General features: G+C 35.3%; 1 protein-coding gene across 1 annotated transcript; it reads right to left on the bottom strand.

Annotated features, from left to right (window-relative positions):
- Positions 1-10,311: 10,311 nt before the first annotated feature.
- Positions 10,312-12,439, bottom strand: LOC140883560 (large ribosomal subunit protein uL3c). Its single transcript, XM_073290086.1, has 2 exons — positions 11,823-12,439; positions 10,312-10,697 (listed from the first exon to the last, which is right to left on the bottom strand). The coding sequence occupies exons 1-2, from the start codon at positions 12,379-12,381 to the stop codon at positions 10,408-10,410; spliced, it is 849 nt and encodes a 282-aa protein (XP_073146187.1). The 5' UTR covers positions 12,382-12,439; the 3' UTR covers positions 10,312-10,407.
- Positions 12,440-15,159: the final 2,720 nt, after the last annotated feature.

Raw genomic sequence — 15,159 nt, 5'->3', positions numbered from 1 at the left:
AATCAAAATCCTTCAACAAATCAAGCCATCGTCGTTGTCTCATATTCAATTCAGATTGTGAGAACAGATACTTCAGACTTTTGTGATCAGAAAAGATTTCAAACTTCTCGCCATATAAGTAATGTCTCCAGATCTTCAATGCAAAGACAGTTGCATCCAATTCAAGATCATGAATCGGATACCTGACTTCATGTGGTTTCAGTTGTCGAGAAGTATAAGCGACAACATGTCTTTTTTGCATTAAAATACATCCCAAACCCTGGTGAGAAGCATCACAATAAACAACAAAATCACCAGTACCTGTAGGGATTATTAAAATTGGCGCTGTAGTCAATCTCTTCTTAAGTTCGATAAAACTTCTTTCACATGCCTCAGACCAAAGAAATGGTTCATTCTTCTGTGTAAGATGTGTAATAGGCTTCGCTATCGAGGAAAAATCTCGAATGAAACGACGGTAATAACCTGCCAAGCCCATAAAACTTTGAATTTCTGGCATAGATGTCGGTCTCTGCCAACTGATCACAGCTTCAACCTTACTCGGATCCACTGAAATGCTATCTCCTGAAATTACATGACCAAGAAAAACAACTCGCTGCAACCAAAACTCACATTTGGATAACTTGGCATACAATTTCTCTTCTCTTAATATTCTCAATACAGTTCGGAGATGATCAGCATGTTCACACAAATTCTTTGAGTAAATCAAAATATCATCAATAAATATGATCACAAAGTTATCTAAATATCTTTGAAATACTCTATTCATCAATCCCATAAAAACTGCCGGTGCATTCGTTAGACCAAAAGGCATGACTATAAATTCATAATGGCCATACCTGGTTCTAAATGCAGTTTTAGGAATGTCTTCGTCTCTAACCCTCAGTTGATGATATCCGGATCGTAAATCAATCTTCGAATATACTGACGATCCCTGCAATTGATCAAATAAATCATCGATATGAGGTAAAGGATAGCGATTCTTTACCGTTGCTTTGTTCAATTGCCGGTAGTCAATACATAGCCTCATCGATCCGTCCTTCTTTCTAACAAATAATACCGGAGCACCCCATGGGGATACACTCGGTCTGATATATCCTTTGGCCAACAAATCTTCAAGTTGGTCCTTCAATTCTTTCAGTTCAATCGGTGCCATACGGTAAGGTGCTTTCGATATCGGTTGTGTACCTGGCATTAATTCAATACCGAAATCTACCTCTCTGTACGGTGGCAATCCTGGAATCTCATCAGGGAATACATCTGCAAACTCACTCACCACCGGTATATCAGTCAATTTTGGACTAGACTTCAGCATATCAACTGCATAGATCAAAAATCCCTCTGCTCCCTTCTGTAACAAATCAGTCATAGCAATAACAGATATCAAAGGAATTCTGGCTCGTGATCCCTTACCATAGAACTTCCATTCATCAGTCATATCAGGTCTAAACTTCACAATCTTCTGAAAACAGTCCACTGTTGCTCTGTACTTGGTTAGCATATCGATACCAATTATGCAATCAAAATCAGATAAACCAAGAACGATACAGTCAAGCTCAACTTCATTACCTTCGTACTGTAGTACACAATTTCGTACAGACTTCACTGATACTATACCTTTTCCCAATGGTGAAGATATAGACACTACAGTAGTTAATGACTCAACATGCAATGAATACAACATAACAAATTGTTCAGATATAAAGGTATGTGACGCACCAGTATCGAATAAGACATAGGCAGGATAACCAAAAAGAAAACAGTTACCTGCAATCACATCGTCCGGTGCTGCTTGTGCTTGCTCTTCTGTCAATGCAAACACTCGTGCTTGTTGCCTCGGAGGTTGATTCACCGTCTGACCTCCTCCTCTACTCGGTGCTGCAGGCTGTGGTTGAAACGAATGAACAGAAGATGTAGATTGACCTACCGGTCTCGATGATCCCATACCATGTGCACCTTCAGAACCTCGTTGTGGACACACTCGTGCAAAATGTCCCATCTTGTTACAAATGTGGCAGCTTCCAAATACACCTCGGCATTGTTCATTGGTATGGTGTCCACCACACTTGGTGCAATACACATCAGACTTCTGTCCAGCCCTAGACTGTCGGGAACTACCTGAACTCGAAGAGTTACTACCACCAGATCTCTTGAACTGTTTACTCTTGCCCTTGAAGAAGTTCTTCTTTCCACTACTGCTACCTCCAGCTTCAAATCGAGGTGGCGGTGGAATCTGTGACTGTTCTTGGGACTGTCTCACTGGCTGTGGCACAAAATGTGCTCCTAGTTGTTTCAGTATCCCTGCTTCCGCACCTTTTGCTCGATTCAGAGCATCGGCAAAGGTATTCGGTCTTCCCGAATTCACAAGTGTAAACACATCAGGATTCAAGCCACTGATGAATTGATCGGCTTGAGCTTCATCACTAACAGCAATATATGGAGCAAACTTCAACAAGCTGGTGAATTTGGCAACATATTCTTCGATATTTAACTGTCCCTGTTGCAGACTTGCAAACTCTGATCCTTTGTCCTTGCGATAAGACACAGGAAAGAAATGCTGATAGAAAGCAGTTCGAAATACAGACCAGGTAATAACAGTACCTTGGTTTTCCAATGCTTTCTTCGTCGCTATCCACCAACTCTTGGCAAGGCCATGCAGTTTATGAATAATCAGTCTCACACGACGATCATCTGAATAGTCAATAGACTCGTATAACTGCTCAATATCTTCCAGCCAATTCTCACATTCCACAGCATTCTCAGTTCCTTGCAACTTCGGTGGTTGGAATGACTGGAATCGTTTCAGAAGTTTCTCCATCGGATTAGCATCACTGAACTCATCAGTAGAAGTACTACCCTGTCCATGTTCAGACACTGTCACTCGGACCTGTGCAACATTCGTCTGTTCAGGCTGATTCATAGCCAACATCTGTCTAACTCTCGGTGCTGGTCGGGGAGGCATATCTGATAATCAAACAGATTAGTGTACAGTTCAATCTCAAATACATCAAGTCTGTGGCAGTCCACAATGCCTTCTTAAAAGATCGAGTTTCGATTCATCCTCATAATACATGCTAGTACTTCAATCAAATAACCAGATAGCATGTAATTCAAACCATTGTATAGCATATTCTTCGCAAATTATCACAGCATCATGTGAAAATTTAATATCTGTAATCAATCAATCATATACCATACAATTATGAACGCAATAAATAAATCAGAATAGAAGACTCGATCTACCCCGCTCATCTAATCTCAGTCCAAGAAACTTGGGCTCTGATACCACTTGTTATGGGGACCTCGGGTTGCTAATCTCATTTAGGGCAATTACTAAACAAATAACATTCATTAAATATCAATTGAATAAACCAAGATCCAAGTAAAAAAATTTTTTTTTTTTATAAAAACAGTGCCTCGCTCGATCGGGGAAAAACACCCGATCGAGCGGGCTTCAACACCCTGCTCTTGGTCTGGAAACATTTTGGCCTCGCTCGATCGGGTAACTTCCTCCGATCGAGCAAGCCAAATTGCCCGATTCTCTGTTTTGAACAAATTAGGGCCGCGCTCGATCGGGGATAATCACCCGATCGATCGGGCCTGTTTTCCAGAAAAATTCAGCAGCTACAATTTTGCTGTCAAACTGTGCACCATCAATTCCTATCACCAACATCAATGCAAAACATGGTTTAAAAGATCTTGGAACTTGCATCTACATACAAACAAGGTCTCAAGCATTTATACATGCATTTCATTACATCAACAAGTCGCTAAAGATCGGTAAACGACATCAATTATGCCAAACTTCATACATGTAATTCAAAACCAACTAGACTAAAGTTTCATGCTTCTAAAGTTCAAGACATCATCTACAACCCGAGTCCTCACGTGCTAGACTCTCTCCCAGCTGTTAATGACATCGATGACTAGCTCCTGCCCCATCTGTTGTCATGCACACATACAAAACAAGACAACAGCCGGATAAACTCCGGTGAGAAAATATTCTCAGTATAACCAACATATAAAAGGCGTTAAATAAATCATATCGACTCTATTTAAAACTCGACTCAACAAATAGAGTAAATTAACGCTTCGAATAAGAATTGATTCATATAACTTCGTGCCATCAAGATTCGTAAACGATCTTGACATGGATATCCATCTAACGAGTTCGTAAACGACTCGCAAATAAGGTTAACCGCAACCTTGACATAGAATCGATTCAATATAGCATCATATCAACTCGAATATAAAGATCCACTACCTGAGATGGATCAAAAACATCACAATCAAATCAAAAACATAAACAAGTATGTGGTTTTTGCGGGCCAACTCAAGATTAGTCATTCTTGAGTTTCAAAGTCCCTACTTCGCGATGTCGTCATTATACCTTCGTTTATCGAGGTTCTGAACTCTTCAAATCTGTGAGATATAAACAAAATACATATATCAAACTTCAAATCAATCTATCATTTCAGAAACAATTCAAAACCATCAAGAATTCATCAATCAATCGCATTTCAAACCTCAACTCTCTCTTCGTTAGTTCAAGTCGGCGTCTTGTGTCGTTTAGCCTTACAAACTCAACTGAAACTGAAGAATAAAATTCTATAATATTCACATCATCAAGATAAGTGTTTCAGCTTAGCTATCGAATATCAAAACAGTCCAAAAACTTGATTAAACGGCGTAGCGATTGAAAATTGGTAACCGACGTAATCCCGAAACCATTTCTAACTTCAAAACCCAATCATACGTATATTCAAGTCAATAACCAGCTGATAAATCATTCAAATCCTCATCTCAATAGCTATAAAAATCGATTAACATGCTGGAATCAAGATTGGATACATGTAATACAAACTTCTCAATCCGGTTTCGACATAGAATCGCATATACGTTGGTAAACATGATCAAGAACTCAAAATCTGATATCTGCTCCATACTGATTTTGAAATCCAAATAACACAATATAAAACTTACACGAAATCGAAGCCCTCGTCGTAAGGATTCCAGAACACTTTACGGAATCGAAATCGGACAACCGGTTCAAAAGTTACGGCAAATCGAAAATCGAACTTTCAAAGAAAACGGATGAAGGAAGGGCTCTGTTCAAATTTTCTGAATTGAGAAGGAATTACACGTGACATGCTGAGTAATCAAGTAATAATCTGATAACTTCAATTAAAATTGCACTTTAGTCCCTCAACTCTTCAATAATTGCAATTTGGTCCTCGACCCTTATTTTAATTCAATTTCAATCCTAAATAATTTAAGAATATTAGAATTTAAATCGAAACTCTAAATATTCCCAAATTAAATATACGCGGATTAAAATTAAATAAAGTCGAATTAATATTAATTAATCCCGGGCCTTAATGTGCAGTGGATCATGACTATATATATATATATATATGGAGTTTTTATTCAATGGATCACATATTTCTTAAAATTATTGTTCAAGAGATTGAATATATATTAAAAGGCAATCAATTGACACGAGTTCTACAACAGTTATAAATAATTACATATCATATATTTTGTGATCTCATTTTTGTGTTAAATAGCTTTAAGATCACGTTATATTAATCAAGAAAACAAAGTGTCATTTAATATAGCTTTAAGATCACGTTATTTTGGTTGAGTCGACGCTACCCGCAGGGTAGTGCCCTGCGGGTGACGTGACGGGTTATAATTGGGTAAAATCAGTGAGCCCCACGTGAGGCCCACTATTTTTAACCAATCATGGGATTACACGTCACCCGCAGGGTAGTGCCCTGCGGGCGGCATGTACTAAACCCGTTATTTTAATTATATCACCATAAAATTATACTTTCTTGATTTGCTTATCTTTTATATGCATATACATGAGTGAATCTACTAATGCATATTAATATTGGAGGATGTATTAACAAAATTCGTACCTTTATAATCGATCATAAGGAAACCATTTGAACATCGACCGGTGGCATTGTTGAAAAAAATTTCTGCCTAAGGGAGTCTTGCGAAGGAAGTATTGATTTCGATAGGATACTCTCGTATCAAGTTTTCGGTGTCGGAAATCAAATCGCCGAGTTGGTATATCCTATCAAACTTACAGATTTTCAAAGGATGGCCATGAATGGGTATGCAAGTAAAACAAGTAAGAAACAAGAAGATGGTGATTGCCAATTTAAGAGCCATGGGGTACGTTCACCGGAAGGAATTGAAATATATATAAAGCAGCTTGGTTAATTATTCGAGTTATAATATTAACTTGAATAGGCAGAGCTTGTGTTTATTTATAGGGGAAGATGTTCATTGCTATCAGGATTTGGACTTTGATTTGTATTAGGATGCTATTTATGGATTTGGATTATTTTTATTTTAATTTTAATTAGAGGGTTTAATTAGGAATTTTGAACTCAAAATTGATCCTTTCTCAAGAATTATTTCATGTGCACAAAATCCTTTTTTTAAGTCAATTAGCTTGAATTATATATATATATGGACATTTTTGTTTTAAAATCGATCGAACCATTTTTTAGGGTCCAAACTTAATAATCCTTCGAAAACACGTGTCATGATTTGGATTCTCGACTATTTATTTAAAATTATTAACTTTAAAAATTAATATTTCATCCATTTTTGTATTTTCATTAATTAATTAAATAAAAAAAACGTGTCGAAAAATAACTGTAAAGTCTTTTAAATAAAATAGATAGATAAATATGAAATCAAAATTGTGCGATCAATCAAATGATGTGAGAAGTTGGGTTTCCTTAGTTAATCTACTCCCGTTATTAAGTATGAGACATTGATAGTAATTACTTTTGATAAGTTATGTCATACCAATTTTTATCTAAAAATACTTTTGTTGCGTTTACTTTCCTTGATAAATGAGGAAAAACATAATTAATATTGACTAATCCTATGTTTAGTTGCAAAATTAAAAATTATTATAAATCCTTAAGCTCGGTAATAATAGGATTTAAAATTAATGATTTTTAATCCTAAATTTTAGAAGGGATTATAAATCTATTCATGGTGAAAAGAGAAAAAAAAAAAATCAATCCCAAATTTAATCCACCAAACTAAACATATTAGTATTTTTTCATAACTATATTATCTGATTTTTATTTTCAGATGTTCGCGCGAACATCACGCGGTGCACACAAAATCCTTGCACACTGGTGTGCAGTGGATCATGACTATATATATATATATATATATATATATGTGGAGTTGTTATTCAATGAATCACATATTTCTTAAAATTATTGTTCAAGAGATTGAATATATATTAAAAGGCAATCAATTGACACGAGTTCTACAACAGTTATAAATAATTAAATATCATATATTTTGTGATCCCATTTTTGTGTTATATAGCTTTAGGATCACGTTATATTAATCAAGAAAACAAAGTGTCCTTTAATATAGCTTTAAGATCGCGTTATTTTAATTATATCACCATAAAATTATACTTTCTTGATTTGCTTATCTTTTATATGCATATACATGAGTGAATCTACTAATGCAGATTAATATTGGAGGATGTATTAAAAAAATTCGTACCTATATAATCGATCATGAGGAAACCATTTGAACATCGACCGGTGGTATTGTTGAAAAAAATTTCTCTGTAAGGGAGTCTTGCGAAGGAAGTATTGATTCCGATAGGATACTCTCGTATCAAGTTTCCGGTGTCGGAAATCGAATCGTCGAGTTGGTATATCCTATCAAACTTACAGATTTTCAAAGGATGACCATGAATGGGTATGCAAGTAAAACAAGCAAGAAACAAGAAGATGGTGATTGCCAATTTAAGAGCCATGGGGTACGTTCACAGGAATGAATTGAAATATATATAAAGCAGCTTGGTTAATTATTCGAGTTATAATATTAACTTGAATAGGCGGAGCTTATGTTTATTTATAGGGGAAGATGTTCATTGCTATCGGGATTTGGACTTTGATTTGTATTAGGATGCTATTTACGGATTTGGATTATTTTTATTTTTATTTTTATTAGATGGTTTAATTAGGAATTTTGAACTCAAAATTTATCCTTTTTCAAGAATTATTTCATGTGCACAGAATCCTTTTTTAAGTCAATTAGCTTGAATTATATATATATATATATGGACATTTTTGTTTTAAAATCGATCGAACCATTTTTTAGGGTCCAAACTTAATAATCCTTCGAAAACATGTGTCATGATTTGGATTCTCAACTATTTATTTAAAATTATTAACTTTAAAAATTAATATTCCATCCATTTTTGTATTTTCATTAATTAATTAAATAAAAAAAACGTGTCGAAAAATAACTGTAAAGTATTTTAAATAAAATATATAGATAAAGATAAAATCAAAATTGTGCGATCAATCAAATGATGTGAGAAGTTGGGTTTCCTTAGTTAATCTACTCCCGTTATTAAGTATGAGACATTGATAGTAATTACTTTTGATAAGTTATGTAATACCAATTTTTATCTAAAAATACTCTTGTTGCGTTTACTTGCCTTGATAAATGAGGGATAACATAATTAATATTGACTAATTCTATGCTTAGTTGCAAAATTAAAAATTATTATAATCCTTAAGCCCTTTAATAATAGGATTTACAATTAATGATTCTTAATCCTAAATTTTAGAAGAGATTATAAATCTGTACGTGGTGAAAAAAGAAAAAAAATTAATCCCAAATTTAATCAACCAAACTAAACATATTATTATTTTTTCATAACCACTTCATATACTATCAAATTATATTAATAATCACATTTTAATCTATTCTTGCACAATCTTCTCTTTCAAAATAAACATAGTGTTACTCCGTAATTCTTTTTTCAATAAAATAAGTAATAATGAATTGATAATAAAAAAGTACATAACATTAAATATAAATTATTCAAATCTTATTATTTTTCATATAAAAAATTGTTACGCACAAATATAAAAATATATTTTAGATAAAAAGTTAATTTATGTGCACGCAACGCATGCATATGTTTATTAATTAATTAGAAAGTTTTCACTAATTTATTGAAATTGCATCTCCCATGAGAGACACAAATTTATATCAATGTTTTTATAATCGGACCGATGATCGAACCGGTCTACCTTAAAAAAAGATCCAACCTGTTCGACCGTTTTAACTTTTAACTGAACGGTCGGACCAAAAAACCGTTTATAGAATATAATATATTTTAAATTTTAAAAACAAAAAAGATGTATATAAAAAGACAAAAAAATATCTTTATCATAGTTTGAAAACTAAATAACTATATAAATATATTAAAAATATTAGTTATAGTTATATATTTTTAAAAATAAATTAATTAATTAAAAATACTTTAAAAAAAAGTTAAGAAGTACTTACTGGAAACTCTCTTAAACACTACTTTAGAGGGTAGATTGAACAACCCTCGATCATGAGCTTGGAGCTAGAGAAATTGTGTTTCCATGGCTGATCTGAAACTTAGTGCCGACGTTCTCTGCTTCTCATTCCACACCTCCATGAGAAAGTTTACGCTATACATCTTTAGCGTAATGCTCTAATTGTGTATCTAAGGATAAATATTACATAATAGGTTTGAGATCCACTGAAAACCAATAGACCTCACATGTGTTGATAAATGTCTAGTTTTAAATGAACAGTTGGATACTACAGGTAGCATCTCATCACCCAAAAATTATTACATGTACTGATGTACAATATAGGAGTAATTGCATACACTACTCTTGTGAAAATACCGAGATTCTTAAAACCCCCTATGAAAAAAAAATGATTAATTAGCTCCCTTTGTTTTTTAAACCTTGAGCACATACGTACCTCCCCATGTTTTCAAATTTTGTGTACACAACTTTTTGTCCGTACGTGTTTTCAGGGGTATTTGTGCTCAAAATTTCAAAACATAAAGGGTTAATAACAATAGGAGATTTTCAGCAATCTCATTATTTCACAGGAGTAATATATGCAATTATCCAGTACAATATATTATACTTCTATAATCTATGTTACGTTTCACACGTGCAATGCGTGTGCTCTGTCGCCAATAATATAATTATATATCAAATTATATATTTCAAACACACCGATTAATTATTTTCAAGCAGTAGCCCATATATTCAAATACTTTGAGCCGAACTCGAGATCATATTCGGACCAAAATTTTAAATTTTTCGGAGTTTGAGTTCGAATATATTATTTTTCATAATTTCACCCACTGATAAATTTATAAATAGAGTTTACTCGGCTATTAAAGATGGCTGCCAAAAAAATGCTGCTGCTTAATCACATCAAGTTGAATACAACAAACTCCACATCTACCAAAGTAGGTGTTAAGAAAATGCAAATCCTGTAATGCTACATTCCGAGAAACGAGGTACAAGTCACTGATACGATAGATAAGGTACAATAAGACTAATTTTTTGGTATGTTGTGTCCAACAATCTTAGCCGGAGTAATTCGAAGAAGATTTCCAGGTTTACCGGGAACAGCCCCATTGACCATCACAACATTGAGGTCCTTGTCAATCTTGATGATCTTCAGCTTACGTATCTTGGTCTTGGTGCCTCCCATTCTTCCCGGCATTTTCTTACCCGGGTATACACGGCCAGGAGTTGTGCCAGCACCAATGGAACCAAGCTGTCTGTGGCTCTTTGAACCGTGGGTCATTGGCCCTCGTTTGAAGTTGTATCTCTTGATTCCACCTGGTGAGGCAAATTATAAGCTTCAATATAGACTACTCTTTCAGAACCAACAAGGCATAAAGATCATACACCACTCAAAATCTGTTTATTGAGGAAAAACACATATCATGTCGAACGTGAGAAAAGTTCTATCAACTCATAAGATTTAAAGAAGTATCCAAGGCCAATTGACTATCTAATGTTTCAGTAACAGCTAAGCAGCGCATAGCACCCAGTGTGGTCTAACGTAACACCCATGTTCAATGGGCTCGTGAGCTTGGGGAGACAGCAGGAATGGCTACTAAGTTTGACCTGCAGACTGGACCAGAAATATACCAGTTCAAGCTGATTCAAAACCAAATAACTACTAGCAGTTTCTTGGCAAATAGTGGGGAGCAACAAACATTTTTCACGTTCCAGCCAATCACAAGACCATTGCCTTGTCACCAGAAATATAACTAGCAAAACAGCGGAGTAAATGCGGAACTTAAAGCTGCAAAACTAGATGCATAATCTTGTTTATAAATATTAAATACCACTAGGCACTACAATCCATGAGACCTAAGAAAATGAAACGACAAAAATGAATTACTAAATTACATGTTCCAAATACTAAGACATGAACTGCAAGACACAGTACTTCCTGGTTGTCAAATTGCCAAAGCCAGCAAATTTTATCCTCCCACTGATTCATTTCTAACTGATGTTAGACATCTTACTTTCGTATCCTTCGATATCAGCGCATTATTTATCACCCCTCACCAACTTATTGTTCTTAAAAAGTAATCTATAAACTGATTTCCTGTGTTAGTCGGACTCATACATGTGATTTTATACAGCATTCGAATCAATAGCTATTCGAATAAGTTAATCACACCATAAATATTTGATTGCAAGAAGAATAAACTTTGCTCATACAAGTAGTAATATTAGCATCTACCACTCTTCTTTATGTCAACAAACTCCCTTATGGATTTATATTGCTTTCTCAGCTTACTTTCAAATTCAACAAAAATAGAAAAGCTAACTTTAGTTATGGAAGTAATTTTAAAACTTAATTCGCTACTGCATCAAACAACCACCAACGCAAAAAGTGTACAAGCACTGCAGCACAGAGCACAACAACAGCCGAAGCAAAGTCCGTACCTTGAAACCCCTTTCCGATCGTAGTCCCGGAAACGTCCACCAAATCCCCTTCCTTGAACAACTCCTCCAAATCCAACCGCTGATTCGTCTCAAACCCATCAACGGATTGCAGCCTAAACTCCTGCAAGTGCCGCAGCGGGATAATCCCCGATTTCTCCAAGTGACCCATTTCCGGCTTCGTCAATTTCCTATCCCTCACCCTCCGATACCCCACCTGAACCGCATTATACCCGTCGGTGGCCTCGGTCTTGACCTGAGTGACGATATTCCCCTCACGGAATCCGACCACAGTAACGGGTATGACAACGCCCGAGGGGTCGAAAAACGACATCATGCCGAGCTTAGTCCCCATGATGCCAATTCCGGCTTCCAGTGAAGCGGAAATGAATGTATGTGGTTTTGTGGAGGGAGAGGCGGCATTGAGGGAGAGATTGGACAACCGTTTGAGAGGGACGCGGAGGAGGAATGAAGAGGAAAAGGTGGCGCCGGAGTTTGCGGCGGAGGAGGAGAATTTGGCGGTGGTGGGAATGGCTGCTGCAGAGAAGGATGACACGGACATGGCGATAGAGTGCCGAATGAAGCACACAGCCCGAATTGGTTTCTTATCCAAATCAATGATAAAATTATATTCTCTGTGAAACATTTTTTTTTAATATATCTATTTATAAGTTGCATACCGATAAATTCTTATACGGTAGAAAATGCCCAAAATATATTCTCAAACCAAGTGACGAACTAATTTGAGAATGATTCATTGTGAGATATATCTTCGATCCGATTTGATTAATAAAAAAGTTATTTTTTTCTAAAATATTGTTTTTTATTGCAAATATAAACCAAATTGATGTTAGCCAAAATGTTAAACGCGAACTGAACAGAAACAATATACTAAGAACAAGTAATGATTGTAATACAATAAAATAGTATAACGAGTGCTTAAATACTGAAAAATAATAAACAACTAATTAAACATCAAGAAAACAGTAAAGCAAATGATAAATAATAAGAAAACTGTAAAACAAACCGAGGCCTGTAACAAGTATAGTTTTCTTAGAACAGATTCGTCGCCTCCACAAGATGCTTGAGAATCAACACGTACAGATGTCTGTTTCCCATGATACAACGGAAAAACCAGTAGCAAACTAAACACAAATTCACTACTCCGGCGAACTTGAATCATACCTTCACTTTATCACCAAAACTTAACGGATGCCAAATGAAAAGATAACAATATGAAAATACAAGAGAATTCTTGAGGAGATCTTGAATATTGTGTGTGTGGATTGAGAAAATGAGCACACTATTTATAAGTTTCAAAAGCACACCAAGAGTCATAAGATTAATTAACTCAATTAATCTTTCAATTAACTCAAGAATGTGGAGAGCCAAAACTCTCAAATTAATTCAAGAATGTGGAGAACCAAAATACGCTCTCACATTCATGATCCATAATTTTCATTCAAAAATTTTAATTTAAATAAATTTCCAACAATCCCCCACATGAATGAAAATTTATACAAATTTTGGTGATAAAGCTCTACAGTTGAATCCTGCATAGGATGAGTAGGTGTTATCCTTTGAACTTTTCCTTGTGAAAGCATAGTAATTCACTGGTTGACAGTAGACGCGATGTCTTTGAACTGTACACCCGTTTGTGTAAATTAAGATATACTTCACACATGATTCTCTCCCTGATACAATTCAGTTATCATGATTGTGTTCGTTTTGGCCATGAACACATGTCTGGTTCTGTAAGAGGGTCTAGAATTGAGCCTTGCAATTCCTTCGAAGTGGCCCCACTTCTCTCTCACATAGGTGATTCTATGTTGAATTCCATCAGAATCATTAAAAGTCATATGCTTATCCTCAACATTCACTGTTTGCAATAGGAATAGACTGAGGATAACCCCCACAGTGATCTACCAAACCAGTGCGATTAGGTTGTCCCATTGAACCTAGTTCTTGGGATCTCCAGTCAGCGTAGGTTGAGTTTTCCTTCGCACAAATTTATTCCACAGGCTTCAGTCCCATTCTTTTTGAAGTTTTTTCAACTAACTCTCTGTTTAACCCTTTGGTTATCGGATCCGCTATATTATCTTTTGACTTTATATAGTCAATAGAAATAACTCCAGTTGAGATTAGTTGTCTAATGATATTGTGTCTACGATGTATATGTCTAGACTTACCATTATACATCTTTCTTTGTGTCCTTCCGATCGCAGATTGACTATCACAATGAATGCAAATAGTCGGTACAAGTTTCACTCATCCTGGAACATCTTCTAAGAATAGACACAACCATTCAGCCTCTTCGGCACACTTGTTTAGTGCTATGAACTCAGATTCCATCGTGGATCTGGCTATTACAGTTTGTTTAGAATATTTTCATGCAATTGAAGAACCTCCTAAAGTGAATACGAATGCACTTATAGATTTTGAGTCTTTCATATCAGATATCCAATTTGCATCACTATATCCTTCAATAACAACGGGATATCTAGTATAGTGCAGCCCATGATCACGAGTGTATCTTAAATACCTTAGCAATCTGATAATTGCTTTCCAGTGTTCAGCTCCTGGATTACTCGAGAATATGCTCAATTTTCTTACTGCATAGGCTATGTCTGGTCGTGTACAACTCATTATGTACATCAGACTTCCAATGACTCGAGAGTATTCTAATTGGGAGATACTCTCACTTCGATTCTTCGATAGATGTTGACTTGTATCTATCGGGGTTCTAGCCAATGCAGAGTCATCCTTATTGAATTTCTCAAGTATTTTGTCCACATAATGTGACTGACATAGAACCATCCCTTCAGATGTTCTATGTATTTTATTTCCAAGGATAACATCAACTAAGCCTAAATCTTTCATGTCGAACTTGGAGTTCAATAATTTTTTAGTGGATTTGATCATCTTATCATTGATTCCGATGATAAACATGTCATCTATGTAAAGACATAAAATGACATAGTCACTTTCAGTGTTCTTTGTGTATACACATTTGTCACACTCATTGACTTTAAATCCACTTTCTAACATGGATTTGTCAAATTTTTCATGCCATTATTTTGGTGCTTGCTTTAAGCCATACAAAGACTTCACCAATTTATAAACATTATTTTCTTGCCCAGGTGCAGAAAATTTCTCTGGTTGTTCAATGTAAATTTTTTCTTCTAAATCTCCATTTAGAAAGACAGTCTTTACATCCATTTAGTGTACTTCAAAATTCCACAAGGCGGCAATTGCAAGCATCATTTGGATTGAAGTTATTCTTATTATTGGAAAATAAGTGTCAAAATAATCTAGCCCTTCACGTTGACGGTAACCCTTG

The sequence above is a fragment of the Henckelia pumila genome, chromosome 2 (genome assembly GCF_033568475.1).
Source record: "Henckelia pumila isolate YLH828 chromosome 2, ASM3356847v2, whole genome shotgun sequence".
In the NCBI taxonomy this organism is placed as follows: Eukaryota; Viridiplantae; Streptophyta; class Magnoliopsida; order Lamiales; family Gesneriaceae; genus Henckelia; species Henckelia pumila.
The sequence above is the reverse complement of the archived record's forward strand: the minus strand, read 5'-3'. Positions and strand labels throughout refer to the sequence as shown.